The sequence below is a fragment of the Ranitomeya variabilis genome, chromosome 3, assembly GCF_051348905.1.
Source record: "Ranitomeya variabilis isolate aRanVar5 chromosome 3, aRanVar5.hap1, whole genome shotgun sequence".
Lineage (NCBI taxonomy): Eukaryota > Metazoa > Chordata > Amphibia > Anura > Dendrobatidae > Ranitomeya > Ranitomeya variabilis.
Genome location: NC_135234.1, coordinates 81670507 through 81686079, shown reverse-complemented (window position 1 = coordinate 81686079; position 15573 = coordinate 81670507). Strand labels below are relative to the sequence as shown.

At 44.0% G+C, this 15573-nt stretch overlaps 1 protein-coding gene across 3 annotated transcripts in view; it reads right to left on the bottom strand.

The window, feature by feature from the left end:
• EFCAB5 (EF-hand calcium binding domain 5) overlaps positions 1–15573 on the bottom strand; it is a 112238-nt gene that overhangs the window by 45503 nt on the left and 51162 nt on the right. For 2 of the 3 annotated variants that reach the window (XR_013223707.1, XM_077294282.1), the window contains exons 3-5: positions 10884–11410; positions 6127–6283; positions 4197–4260 (exon numbers count right to left, since the gene is read on the bottom strand). Coding sequence is in view for 2 of the 3 variants with exons in the window: in XM_077294282.1 (XP_077150397.1) it covers positions 4197–4260; positions 6127–6283; positions 10884–11404 (742 nt within the window). In the remaining variant the exon portion in view is untranslated. Of the gene's footprint in view, positions 1–4196; positions 4261–5323; positions 5721–6126; positions 6284–10883; positions 11411–15573 lie in introns of those variants that run through there. The other variant, XM_077294283.1, reaches the window with a different exon arrangement.

Here is a 15573-nt window from a genome sequence, read left to right as displayed (position 1 = left end):
AGCTCTGCAGTAGACAGGGAATCACCAAGCGGAGAACTGGCTGAGAAGAGTGACTGAGCATGTGCAACTAGTAGCAGTTTTTGCACATTGCTATATACTTTGAACATCAGGTGGCGCCATACTATATAAGAAATTGTCATAACTCTAAGCTGACCTACATTTTTCAAGGGAACTTGTCACATCTCAAACTCAATTAACCTGTAGATATGGGGTTAATCTGCAGGTTAATATTGTTCTAAGGCCAGTTTCACATGTGTTTATTTCCAGTACCCTAAAAAAACGGTACCAAAGATATCCGTGTCTGTGTGTCCGTGTGTGTAATATGTGCGGCACACGTGTTGCAACCATGTGCCGCATCAGTACCACACGGACGGCCGCCCGGGAAGATGCGCTACAGTAAGCGCTGTTCCCTGGCGGCGGGTGCTGAAGACGGCTGAAGACGGCTCTCGTCATTCTCCTCTGCTCGGCCAGTGATCAGCGCCAGCAGAGGAGAATGATGAGAGTTATATTAAAGTCCGAATGATGATGGCAGGAGAGAAATTCTAAAGGTGATCTGCTGTGAAGACTGAGCTTTGAACTGCAGTGACCTTATCATTGAATTTTTCCCACGGTCCTGAGGTCACCTCAGTTCAGGCCAGATGGGAACGCAGCCTCAGTGACGTCACTGAGGCTGCGCTCGCAGCATCTCATTCCCCAGTAGTTCTCAGGCTGGACGGTCGCATCTTGGCACCATCCAGGTTGAAAACTAATTAGGCGAGGTCGTTAGTATAGTTTAATTGAGAATATTAAAGGAGTCTGTGTCATTTTTTCACTTTAAAGGATTTTATTCCGGCTGTGTCTTTATTTAACATATAGCTATAGGATTAGCAATGGATAGGTGTCTTATAGATGCCTCTCCATTACTAAGCCGTGGGCTTGATGTCACCTGACAATACAAAGGTGACATCAAACCCACAAATATTAACCCCACTTGCCACTGCTACAGGGCAAGTGGGAAGAGCTGGGTAAAGTGCCAGAATAGGCGGATCTAATAGATGCGCCTTTTCTGGGCAACTGCAGTCTGCTGTTTTTAGGCTGGGGGGAGCCTATATCAATGGCCCTTTACCAGCCTGAGAATACCAGCCCCCAGCTGTGAGCTTTAGCAAGGCTGGTTGTGAAAAATGGGGGGGACCACATGCCGTTTTTTTAAATTATTTATTTAAAAAACAGCGTGGGGACCCCTCTATTCTTGATAACCAACCTTACTGAAGTTGACAGCTGAGGGTTGCAGCCCCCAGCTGTGAGTTTTGCCTGGTTGGTTCAAGAAAATAGGGGGGAACCCATGTCAGGTTTTTGATTCATTTATTTAGTTATATCGCAGGGGGCGGCAGAGGAATACCCTGATCATCCGCACCTACTGTCACTGTTATTAGCGGCAGCAGGTGTCGGATGATGGACGTAAGAGTCCCAAAAGCCTCCACCTGCTGTTATCATTCGGACTTTAATATAACTCTTATCATTCTCCTCTGCTTTCGCCGGTTGCGGAATCAGTCACCAGTCAGTACATAATAAATGGCGGCTGTAACCATGCCCCAGCACTGACTGATAGCTGGCACAGATGAACTGGCTGTCAATCAGTGTCAGGGAGTGGTTAAAGATGCCACTTACTATGTATAGAGCGGTGACTGAAGCCACGCTGGCAGCCCCTCTATGACCGAGAGCCGGAGGCTGCCAGAAGGAATAAACTTAATTTCTTCTAGTTGCCCAATGATCCACATAAACCTGGAGAATGCCCTGAATTGGTTTGATAAATAATGTTCATTGAGAAAGCTTAGTTGAAACACGGCAGATATTTTAAAGGGAAACAGCCTGATGTGCCTGACCACAGAGAAAACAGTTTGACAGGCCGGCCTAGGACTATAGAAAGAAACCCTGCACTGCTCCAGGTGATTGACAGGTTTTTCCCATGTGTGTACATAAGGACCTGTCAACTAGAACGATGCAGAGAGAGAAGCTGGCCAGGAGCAGCGCCGGGTCTAGTCTCATCTCTGACTATGGTCCCTGAATGTTTTTTTAAACTATGTTTTCCTTGCGGCACTTCAGAAAATGATATACCGTATTTTCCGGCGTATAAGGCTACTTTCACACTAGCGTCGGGAAAGACCCGTCGCTGTGCGTCGGGCCGACGTTCCCGACGCTAGCGTGGTCTCCGCCGCACAACGGGGGCAGCGGATGTATTTTTCCAACGCATCCGCTGCCCCATTGTGAGGTGCGGGGAAGTGCGGGGAGGTGGGGGCGGAGTTCCGGCCGCGCATGCGCGGTCGGAAAAAGCGGACCTTCGTGAGCAAAAAACTTTACATGTAACGTTTTTTTCTCCCGACGGTCCGCTACCACACGCCCAAGCGTCGCAAAACGGACGCGACGTTTGGCAATGCGTCGCAAATGCGTCGCTAATGTTAGTCTATGACGAAAAAACGTATCCAGCAAGAACTTTTGCTGGATGCGTATTTTCGGCAAAACGACGCATTTGCGACGTATTGCAGTTAACGCTAGTGTGAAAGTAGCCTAAGACGACTTTTTAACCCCTTAAAATTGTCCCAAATGTCGGGGGTCGTCTTATACGCCAGGTACGGGTGCACAGAGCGATCCTGGATGGTTCCCAGGGTCTGAAGGAGAGGAGACTCTCCTTCAGGCCCTGGGATCCATATTCATGTAAAAAATAAAGAATAAAAATAAAAAATATGGATATACTCACCCCTCCGACGGACCCTGGACCTCAGCGGTGCAAGCGTCTGCCTCCGTTCCTAAGAATGCAGTGAGTGAAGGACCTTCGATGACGTCGCGGTCACATGAGCGGTCACGTGAGCGGTCGCGTGACCGCGACGTCATCGCAGGTCCTTCACTCACTGCATTCTTAGGAACGGAGGCAGACGCTTGCACCACTGAAGTCCAGGGTCCGTCGGAGGGGTGAGTATATCCATATTTTTTATTTTTATTCTTTATTTTTTACATGAATTTGGATCCCAGGGCCTGAATGAGAGTCTCCTCTCCTCCAGACCCTGGGAACCACACGCCGTATAAGATGACTGGGCGTATAAGATGACCCCCATCTTATACGGCGGGTATATCCCAAATTCCATATTTTACATGGAAAAGTTGGGGGTCGTCTTATACGCCCAGTCGTCTTATACACCAGAAAATACGGTAGTTGGCTGCAATCAGGCAGTCAAGCTCTGATTCATCCTGCCCGGCATTCAAGCAGCAAGATTTTAGTGACAGGTTCTCTTTAACATTCCTATTAGTGAATCTTACTGTCACAATCCATTTTTGGATTTGTGGCAGCTCTGGTTCCACTCAGTTGAAAACTTTTTTCCCTTTGGACCATCAGGGGTTAATGTCAGTTCCGCCCCCCTCAGCAATCTGGCATTACTGCAGTGCTGCTGGGTCAGCTGATGCAGGTGGTGGCCACTCCCACCATTTTTTCTACTAGGCAGCCAACCCCCCCTGCAATGTTTGGTTGGTGTGGGGGTGGCTGTTTTTATCAAGTAGTTTGCACCTGTGCCGCCCCTTGCCTTTATCAGTGGAGGCCTGCTGCATCCTGCTAAATGTGCATTTGTCATCAGACAGGGTTTTGGGAAGGCTGTATCTCATGGTATGTATTTTTTTCTGAGTTTTTCTACGTTAGCTGTTTTTTGACCACTCCCACCATCCTTTAAAAGATCACCTGATGTGTCAGCTGACTGTTGGTGATACAGTTCCTTTCTGGAGACCAGCCTAGTAGGAGCAGCCTCTCTGGTGTCAGCTACTTCTAGTTATTGGAGTCCAGTTGCTGTTGTTATCTGCGGTGTGGAGCTTAGCAGCTGTGTTCATAAGCTAAGTGTGGTGTTTTTTGTTACCTTGTCCTTTTGGTGTTTGTCACTTCCCTCTGTGTGTATTATCTGCAGAGGTGAGGCTAGTGCTCCTTGCCGGCCAGTGCACTAGCCAGGGCAGTAATAGGTGACTACTAGGGACTAGGTATTCTGACGGTTGCGGGGAGAAAGACCCGCATAGGGCATTAGGGGAGTGCAGGGACAGGCTCAGGTTTGAGCTCAGGTGGTAACCATTCCCCATTCCCTATGGGTAGGGCCTTTCTCTCACCTATACCATCCTCGCTGTATGTGTAGTGTGCCATTAGCTGACCAACCATCTGTTGGGTCGAGTCACACCGTGACGCTTACCTGATTTGTTATCTTCTGCAAGTTGAAATATTACTTCAAAAAATGATTTTAAAGCACTTTGTACCTGGATTCAATGGGAAACACATAAAAATTATGTAAATATCAAAAATACCCCAAAGCATTTTCACCACAACAACTTTACAGGCCACATTATTTGGCTAAATTTAAATTGTGCAAATTTCTCCAGCCTTAAAGACACAACGAAAGAATCCCCCCTGGTTCAGGTGATAAAGATCATTTTCTTTCCTGATGCATAATTCTCATTTGGGAGGAGAGAGGGATGATCTTAGTATTGCTTTTATATCTACTAATTAGAGTTAACTTTTAATTTGTAAAGGGAAATAAAAAAAAAAACATATTGATCAGTATATCATATGACCAGGGCTGCCACCAGGAATTTCAGAGCCCCATACTGGCAACATTCTCTGCCCCCTTGAGACTCCACCCAGGCTCTATCCCAGCTCCACCTCCACCCCTCAAACCTTCCACAGTCCCACCGACAACTTCTGGAAAAACTCCACCACGTCCTCACCAATCACACATTAACAGTTCCCATTGAACACCAAATCACATACATAGCCAGCAGCTTTTATTTTGGACAAAATAATTTTTTAAGCTGCCACCACGACAAGATAAACTCTTTTTGCATTGCCCTACTCTACTATAACCTATTAAACATTTCTTAAAAATCCCAGTACTCTTTTTACGTATATTTTTAATTTATTTTTCTATAAGGGAATATGTTACATACATTTTTTAAAATGATCAATAATACCACATACAAGGGACAAATACTGTCACACCATGACCAGACCACATATTGCCACCACATAGTGACCGAATAATACCACATAAAAGGGACAAATACGGTCACACTATGGCAAAACCACATATTACCACCACATAGTGACCGAATAATACCACATACAAGGAACAAATACTGCCACACTATGACCAGATCACGTATTACCACTACATAGCAGTGGCCGAATAATACCATATGCAAAGAACAAATATCGCCATACCATTACCACCACATAGTGACCGAATACTACAATACTGATCAATAACAAAAAATACAATGTCATAATATATAATGTCAGTGTAGAAGCAACACACAGACACACCAGTGATGTCTCCAGTTGAAGTCCTTCATTTTCGCTTTTCTTTTTCATTCAGATTAGATCGCTATAATTTCTTCCAGCCAGGAAGCACATTCCACAATTTTCCCCAACTTCTATACTATGCCAGATGAAGAAAAAAGCGACATAGTGCCGCCCTGCAAAGAAACAGAACCCTCCACCCACATTGAAAACAGTATCCTCAACAAAAAAAACAAAACATCACAGCAGTAATAATATCCCTTAATAAGCCCCTACAGTAATAATGCCCCATATTCTGGCCCTTAACTGTAATAATGTTCCACATCTTGGCCCTTGTCTCATTACTGGCCCCATATATCTGTTCCCCATATTGTGGCTTTTCAGTGCAAGCAAATAAAAAAAAAAGTCTCTTCTTATCTGGTTAGGGTCCAGTGGCATCCTCTTTTTTCTAGATATGTAGCGTGGAAGCACCAGCGCTTGGCATTGACATCATACGCAGGCAAAATATTGGCCAACATCAGCTGCCAGTCTCTGAATTGGCTGGCGACTGTTAACTATTGCCGTGCAGGAAACCAGTGGATTCCTGCATGGCAATATATTTCAACTGAACCGGCCCAACCCACCTCTGCCCATGGGGCCCAGTGAGCGGAAGCATAAAAAGGGGGGCCAAGACTCGGTGAGGCACGCTGTTAGCGTGTCTCACCCAGTCTGGGTCCCCCTTTTTGTTTCTGCTCACCGGGCCCCACACATCATAAGGGTACTAATGCCCGAATGGCAACCCTGCATATGACATTGATATGTATGTGTCTGTGCATAGCTACACTCACCAATGCAAGAGGAATCCTGCCATAAACATCCAGGGTCCATTCTTGGAACTGCATGGACAAGGCTCCTTTCCTCTTCTCCATCACTTCTGCCTGGATGCCTTCCACTTGTACTCTATTACTTTGGCTTTCCTTCAGCTCCTCTTTTAGCTGACCAAGCCTGCAGTGAATAAAGTCATAACCAATGCAGTGAAAAGCATTATAATAATCTTTATTTTTTTATTTTTATATTATCTACATTATGTACAATATCATCAAAGTCAATATCATAAAATACAAAGAAATTAGAGCAGAAACCCAAAGCCAAATACCATGAGTAATATTGGTAAGTACTGGGAGATGCATCGATCACAATTTAAAAGGAAAGCACCACACAGAACTGAAATGACGAAAACCTTTTAAAAGAGAATAAATCATGGAGAAATAATGGCGTGGGATGCCGGAGTTACTACTATGGCTTTACACATTTTACTTCTCCCTGCAATCTTATGGTTTCAGCAAAGTCTGTAATTTTGTACATATAGGGGGAAATTCATCATTTGCAGGTTTTTAAGTCACTTTTCTTGTTTGTCTTGTGGTATTCATTGCCTTTTTTTGCCAAATTCTTAAAAATGGCACACGCGATTTATGAATTTTATGCAAAGTCAAAATTTGGTCTTTATTTATGCCTTAAACCTTTTTTTTGTTAAACCTTTTTTTTTTTTTTTGCATATTTTTAGCACAATAAGTTGCATAATTCATGAAATGACATAAAAATTGTGACAAAATAACTAACATACCCTACATAAAAATCACTCCTGGGAATGGTGGAGGGCATGGAGTACATTTGCAACAAAGTTTGCAACTATATAAATAATATATATATAAAAAAAAACAAAACAAGAGAACACATAAAATGGACTATAAAAAAGGCACAGATTCAAAAAGAAAATGTAAGGATAAATGAAAAACGGTAAACGCACCAAAAACTACACGTAAGGCTACATTCACATTTGCGTTGCGTCGGGCGCAGGTTCGGCGACGCATAGCGACGCATGCGTCATGCGCCCCTATATTTAACATGGAGGCGCATGGACATGCATTGTCTTGCGTTTTGTGACGCGTGCGTCATTTTTGGCGCAAGCGTCAGGCCGCAGAGGACTCTGCATGTTGCATTTTTTTTGCGTCCAAAATCAAGCCAAAAATGGACGCATGCATCACAAAACAATGCGTTTTTGCATGCGTTTTGCATGCGTTGTGCGTTGCGTCGCCGAGGCAACGCCCAACAACGCAAATGTGAACGTAGCCTAAAAAAGGCGCAAATAGAATAATGATTTGGGACTATAGTCTCTTGATGTCGAAAGATACAAATTAGTTCTTCAGGTCGTAATTCAGCTTAGATAGTGTAAGTCCGACATCCCTGCGAGGGAGAGGTTCTCCTCCCTCTCCCCGGCAGGGGCATCAACATGCTCACTGCCACCGCCGCTTGGCAGCGTCTCCTCCAGCTCCCACCGCGGCTCCCATGTTACAGGACATGCGCAAGTTGCACAGGACTCTTGGCATCGTGCTTAGGATATGTGCAATTGCGGTCCCCGATTCTTAAAGGGGTAGTGCTCGCACTCCACATGTGTGTCCAGCCTTTAGCGGGGAGGCATTAGGTATTTAGGTACCTGGGACTGCACTGGAGCGGTACCTGGCAGCAAACTGCAGCACCAACCTAACTTCATCACCAGAGGCTCTAGTGAAGAACCAGATAGTCACTCAATTACACTCCTCCAGGGAAAACCTGGCCTGTGGCACAGTGGTTCCACACCACCAGCATGACAGACAGCAATTAGTTATATGCGCTTTTGGACAACAACTTTTCCATCTGACCCTTCCATAAATGTGCATGCTCATCTCTGTTCAGCTTACATGTGTTCTCAACGGGGAGAGAGAATGTAAGGTACGCAGGTGGCCCATGTGGTTTGTAGATCCACTGTGCCTCAGGATCGGACCTGCCCAGGAAGGGGCTTAGCAAAGCGGTTACCTGGTGATCACTGGAGCTCTTGATGGTGGAAACTGGCAGAACTGCAGGTAGCCTCCAGGTACCACTCCTATGCAGTTGCCGGTACTGCAGCTTCTGACCCCAGGGGTCAGGTTTGCTTTGAGGTACGTTCCAACTGAGCTGCTTTGGAGACTGGTTTTAGCAGTATGGATACACGGCTAGTTCGGAGACACACGAACAGACACATGGGTCTCGGATACTGGTACTGGCACCAGCCTTACATGGACCGGGGGATGAAGTTCAGGCACTGGCAACACTAGGGCCAGGGACTAGGAGTCTAAGACTGGCCGCACTCAGACCATGGGACAAGGTTCAAGACTCTGGCCATACAATGACCATACACGGGTCTTGGATATTCATACTGGCACTGGCCGCACTAGGACCAGTGACTACGAGCTCAGGACTGCCAGCACAACAAGCAGGGGTTCACGTTCACGACACAGGATAAGGGAAAAACTAACAGACTAAGGAAGGGAGACCTGACAAAATACAGTTGTACACACCACACCACTAACAAACTAACTAGAGGGGTTGCTCAAGCACCTCCTTATTCAAGAGGGTGCCTTTTACACAAGATGCCTCCCAGCTATTGGCTGAGAACCATCTCGCAAGTGTACTCTTTTACTAAATGCCTCCTACCTGTCGGCTGGGGGCATTTTGCCATGTGCGTGCTGCCTCTTTAAGAGCAGGGAGTGCCCGTGCACTAGGCACGCCACCAAAAGTCTGTGCGTCGAGCATTGGAGAAGAAGGAAGGGGAGCACAGGGACGCTGCCGCAGCTGGAGCACCAACCAAGGTTGTTATAGGGAATAAATCACTGCCTAACACCTCTGGTGGTTTTTTATCACTCATGAACGCAAAAGGATTGGATACGCCAAACTCAGTTTATTCAACTTCCATAGCATTTGGAAATCATGAAAGTTTAAAAAAATATATATATTTTTAGGGTCAAATCACTAAAAGTGATACATTTTACAGCTTTAGAAGGATTTTCTCACTTTCTGTCTTTAGGAGCGCTGTGCTCTGTTGTCTCCTGGCTTTCTGCTTGATAGGGGAGCGGTGCACTCCTGATTGATTGACAGCTTAAGCCAGCTGCATGGTTGTACCATAGTGCTGAAATGAGCTCCATCCAATGCTACAAACAGAGGCAGCTTTGCCTCTGCAGAATCTGTGAAACGTCTGGCCAGCTTCAGAGCAACACTTGCAAACTCTATGGAAAAGAACTGTGAGAGCTACACGAGTTACACAAAGTATTCGGCCACCACTGATAGACTGCAAAGGAGACTGGTATCCTAGGCAATATGCAGTAAATAGTATAATAAAAACCGCTCTGTTTGTCAGGATTCGAACCCACAGCTCCTGTGCACCAGACGGCAGCTCTTCCCTCTGAGCTATTCAGCTCACTGGACAATTCTGTGCTAATGCAAATACTTGTACCTATGTTGTTGGTGCTGATGTCTACACTGTGAGTTTCCTGTTGGTCACCACCCCGAGTTCCTGATTGGCTCATCTGGATTGCACACCCAATTTAAACCTAACCTTGCTCTCCTTTCCTTGTGTAATTATTGAGCTACCAGCCTTTAGTCAAGCTTCCTTCCATCTGCTGCTTTTTCATACGACATTGCTGCACCTGATATCGACCTCTGGCTTTCCTGACTACGATTCCTTCAAACGACTTTGCTGCTCCTCATATCGACCTCTCGCTTTCTTGACTACGATTACTGCTTATTTCTTCAAACGACATTGGTGCTCCTGATATCGACCTCTGACTTTCCTGACTACGATTCCTGCTTATACTTCAAACTACATTGCTGTTCCTGTGTATCGACTCCTTGGCTATTCCTAACTACGCTACCTGCTGGTGCTGCCCCTAGTATCACTACTCTAAACTAGGTCAGTCCATAACATTGTTCTTGAGAACACAGAGGATATTTAATGACAACAAAATTGCTTGATTTTACAATGACTATGCAATTTTACCCATTCAAGAACTTGAGAATAACACGTTAATAGCTATCTAAGCTCAATTGGCCAAGTGTGCATTTGGCATAGTGTACAACGGAGAGTAATCATTATCAGTGTTGTTGTTTGCCCATATATAAAAAGAGAAGAAATAGCTAAAAAATTGTGCTGGTTCATCATTGCAGAACACGCTGAGACTCCTGGGTACCTGGGATGATAAGTTGGAGAATGCTTCATTGGAGATGGTATGGCGGGCATAAGACATTTTATGAGTAGCAGATCTGAGGTTGTTATGTGTACAGTGCTAGGTAAAATTTTATATTCACTATTTAAAAGTGTTTTGTATTTGTTTTAGGGTGATGGGAATTATAAACCAAAACTGGGAATATTTACTAGCTGAGGCATGTACACTAAGATTACAGGATTTATAAGCAGTTACCCAACTGCTGGACCCGTGGAAGCATGAATAACGCGAAACGGCCGTCGTCCTGTTTCTCTTTTCTGCATAATCTGCACTTGTCCTTGCCCGCATAACCTTGTCCATGCAATTTTTTGTAAAATAAAGGACTAAGGATTTTTTTCACCAACATTTGGAGTGTTGCTGCTATTTTTCTTCATTTTGGAAGTTACCCAACTTTGGTTGGTGCAAAAATCTTCACTATAAATCTTGGCCCCCTCACATTATTTCTGCAGGCAAATTTATAAAAAAAACATGTTTATAAAACATTTTTTTTAAAAATGAACAATTACTCTGGTAGATAAATTTGCCCTCACCTGTTAAATTCTAAATCAAAAACATTGTCTTTCAGATCAGCAATTACTTGCTCTATGCCACGAGTGTAGGCCGACTTCTCCGTGCCAGAAACGAAGCCAGGATTGTGTCTCATGAGGAACTCTCCAAGATAGTTAACTGGGTCAAACTTGACTGGATCACCTTCGAGCACTTTCTTCTTTTCCAACTCTTTCAGAAGAGACTCCACACCATGCACAACCGAAGGCATCAACTGGTCAAGAAGATAAGCTCTTGTGTCTACTGAGGACTTGTCATGGCTAAACCACTCCTGTGCCAATAGATCAGCTGGTGCTTCCTTCTCTAATTTCTTCCTTTGTTCTCTTTGTATCTTTATGTTTTTAAGTGTTTTCTTTTGCAGTTTAAATCCCCTCTCCTGCATCTTTTCTGTAAATATCTTCATATACCCAGCCTCTGCCTCAGTGTCTTTGGAAGAGTCTGTGAGGCCACTCATCCCGGAATCACAACTCTCCATGGAAAAGCTATGAGTGCTCCCACGTTCCATCGTTCTCTTAAAGAAAAAAAAGAAAACAGTAAGAGTTTTGGATTACATATTACCATTAAAGGAAAACAATAACTCACTAGATGCCGTTCTTAATAACGGTAACAAATAGAAGAATTTAGAACAATAGAGGTAATCCCTAATTCTTATGGTGCATTTTACAAGCTCATTTATCCATTCTCCGTTTCTGGAAATACACGGAATTAAGTGTTGGGACACATCTTACATTTTTTATTCAATCCCAGTGCCATGTAGCAAAATTAAGGCCCTCGCCATGCAGTCTACCTTAACAAACATTTGTTAAAGAATGGATCATTCTAGAGAGCTCATTGAATTAGAGCATGATACTCTAGTAGGATGACACGGGGGTGACAAGCCAGTCTGTGAAATTTCTTCTCTCCTAAAAATGTTACTGTGAGGGATATTATTGAAAAGTGGAAGGGTTTAGGAGCCACAGCAAGTCAGCCTCGAAGTGGAGACTACATAATGTTACAGATCAGGGTCCCTGCGTGATGAGGCACATAATATACCGTACAGACCAAAAGTTTGGACACACCTTCTCATTTAAAGATTTTTCTATATTTTCATGACTATAAAAGTGGAGGCATCAAAACTATGAATTAACACATGTGGAATTATATGCTTAACAAAAAAGTGTGAAACAACTGAAATTATGTCATTCTAGGTTCTTCAAAGTAGCCACCTTTTGCCTTGATGACTGCTTTGCAAACTCTTGGCATTCTCTTGATGATCTTCAAGAGGTAGTCACCGGGAATGGTCTTCCAACAATCTTGAAGGAGTTCCCAGAGATGCTTAGCACTTGTTGGCCCTTTTGCCTTCACTCTGCGGTCCGGCTCACCCCAAACCATCTCGATTGGGTTAAGGTCTGATGACTGGAGGCCAGGTCATCTGGCATAGCACTCCATCACTCTCCTTCTTGATCAAATACCCCTTACACAGCCTGGAGGTGTGTTTGGGGTCATTGTCCTGTTGAAAAATAAATGATGGTCCAACTAAACACAAACTGGATGGAATAGCATGCCGCTGCAAGATGCTGTGGTAGCCATGCTGGTTCAGTATGCCTTCAATTTTGAATAAATCCCCAACAGTGTCACCAGAAAAGCACCCCCACACCATCACACCTCCTCCTCCATGCTTCACAGTGGGAACCAGGCATGTAGAGTCCATCCGTTCACCTTTTCTGCGTCGCACAAATACACGGTGGTTGGAACCAAAGATCTCAAATTTGGACTCATCAGACCAAAGCACAGATTTCCACTGGTCTAATGTCCATTCCTTGTGTTCTTTAGCCTAAACAAGTCTCTTCTGCTTGTTGCCTGTCCTTAACAGTGGTTTCCTAGCAGCTATTTTACCATGAAGGCCTGCTGCACAAAGTCTCCTCTTAACAGTTGTTGTAGAAATGTGTCTGCTGCTAGAACTGTGTGGCATTGACCTGGTCTCTAATCTGAGCTGCTGTTAACCTGCGATTTCTGAGGCTGGTGACTCGGATAAACTTATCCTCAGAAGCAGAGGTGACTCTTGGTCTTCCTTTCCTGTGGCAGACCTCATGTGAGCCAATTTCTTTGTAGCGCTTGATGGTTTTTGCCATTGAACTTGGGGACACTTTCAAAGTTTGCCCAATTTTTTGGACTGACTGACCTTCATTTCTTAAAGTAATGATGGCAACTTGTTTTTCTTTACTTAGCTGCTTTTTTCTTGCCGTAATACAAATTCTAACAGTCTATTCAGCAGGACTATCAGCTGTGTATCCACCAGACTTCTGCACAACACAACTGATGGTCCCAACCCCATTTATAAGGCAAGAAATCCCACTTATTAAACCTGACAGGGCACACCTGTGAAGTGAAAACTATTCCCGGTGACTACCTCTTGAAGCTCATCAAGAGAATGCCAAGAGTGTGCAAAGCAGTCATCAAAGCAAAAGGTGGCTACTTTGAAGAACCTAGAATATAATACATAATTTCAGTTGTTTCACACTTTTTTGCTAAGTATATAATTCCACATGTGTTAATTCATAGTTTTGATGCCTTCAGTGTGAATGTACAATTTTCATAGTCATGGAAATACAGAAAAATCTTTAAATGAGAAGGTGTGTCCAAACTTTTGGTCTGTACTGTATGTCATCAGTGCTCTGCTGACTCAACAGCTGCGGAGATCTTAACCTCCACTGGCATTAAAATCAAGACAAAATCTGTGCACCGGGAGCTTCATGGCATGGGTTTCCATTGCATAACAGATTCAGGCAAGCCTTACATTACCAAGTACAATGCCAAATGTTGGATGGAGTGGTGTAAAGCCTCCACCACTGAACTCTGGAGCAGTGGAAACGTGTTCTGTGGAGTGAAGAATTACACGTCTCTATTTGGCAGGCCAATGGATGAGTATGGGATTGTCAATTGCCAAGAGAACATTACCTGCCAAACTGCATTATGACAGCTGTTACATTTGGTGGAGAAGGGATAACGCTATGGGGTTGGTTTCAAGGGTTGGTCAATGTTCCTTATTTGTATTGCTGTCGTAAGAGATATAAAAGTGTCTAAAATACATAGAAATGTTTTTGTAAACCATCATGGACACGTACTTTGCTTAAAGGAGTTGTCTAGGATTAGAAAAATGTGGCTGCTATCTTTCAGAAAGAACAACACACCTGTCCACAGGTTGCGTATGGGATTGCAACTCAACACCATTGATGTTTAGTCTGTAATAACACAGATGTGCTGTCATGGACAGATATGATGTTATTATTTGGAACCAGCAGCATGCTTATCTAGCTCGTGATAACCCAATTTATAAATATTCCCCATGGCATGTTTTAGGTTTTTGTTATTTTATTCTTGGTCAGTGACTTTTTATTCAAAATGTGGCATGGATCTGAAGGTTTCTAATTTGCCTTTAAAATGCATATATTTAAAAATTGTCTGTCACCCGCAATACGGTATCTAAACCTCATAAACAGATCTGTAGGGGGCATAGTGCCTTTCTCTACCTTTCAGTGGTTTAATTGGCTTTAAAAAATATATCTATTTATTTTGTATGCAAATGAAAAGTCTTCGGGACCACTCGTACGGTCAAAAGTTCAGTGCATCGTTATGCCCTCTCAATTTTCATACTAAGCACTTGTCAGATCTTGATTGACAGAGCTTAAGTGAGCCATGCTTGACCTTTGCAACGGCACTTAGGTTCCTGCTTGCAGTACACTACCAACAGCAGACAAAGACAGGACCCGGAAGCGACGATGTGAGCGTGACTGCAATGTCAGTGCGAAGTACAGGGTCACTGACTGAGTTCAGCAATGTCAATCAAAAAAGGAAAATCAGCGGGTCTGCACCTCCACGCAGATCTGTCAGCTGGGCTCATATTGTGTCATTTCTGGTTCCTGTCTGCTGTCGCCAATCGGTACTGTACTATAGCCAGGAGCCAGTGATGTGAGCCAGCAATAATACTATGTGAGTGTGGATGCATATTGTGCTATATACAGTATGAGCCCCCATATAGTTCTCTATATACAGTATGAGCCTGCGCATAGCTCCCTATATACAGTATGAGCCTGCGCATAGCCCCCTATATACAATATGAGTTTGCACAGTATGAGCTTGCACATAACCTCCTATATACAGTATGAGCTTGCACATAGCCTCCTATATAAAGTCTGAGCCCCCATATAGTTCCTTATATACAGTATGAGCCCACATATAGCTTCCTATATAAAGTATGAGCCTGCACATAGTCGTCTATATACAGTATGGGCCTGCACATAGCCTCCTATATACAGTATGAGCCTGCTCATAGCCCCCTATATACAGTATGAGCCTGCACATAGCCTCCTATATACAGTATGAGCCTGCGCATAGCCCCCTATATACAGTATGAGCTTGCACAGTATGAGCTTGCATATAGCCACCTATATAAAGTCTGAGCCCCCATATAGATCCCTATATACAGTATGAGCCTGCACATAGCCTCCTATATAAAGTATGAGCCTGCACATACCCTCCTATATACAGTATGAGCCTGCACATACAGTGGGGCAAAAAAGTATTTAGTCAGTCAGCAATAGTGCAAGTTGCACCACTTAAAAAGATGAGAGGCGTCTGTAATTTACATCATAGGTAGACCTCAACTATGGGAGACAAACTGAGAAAAAAAAATCC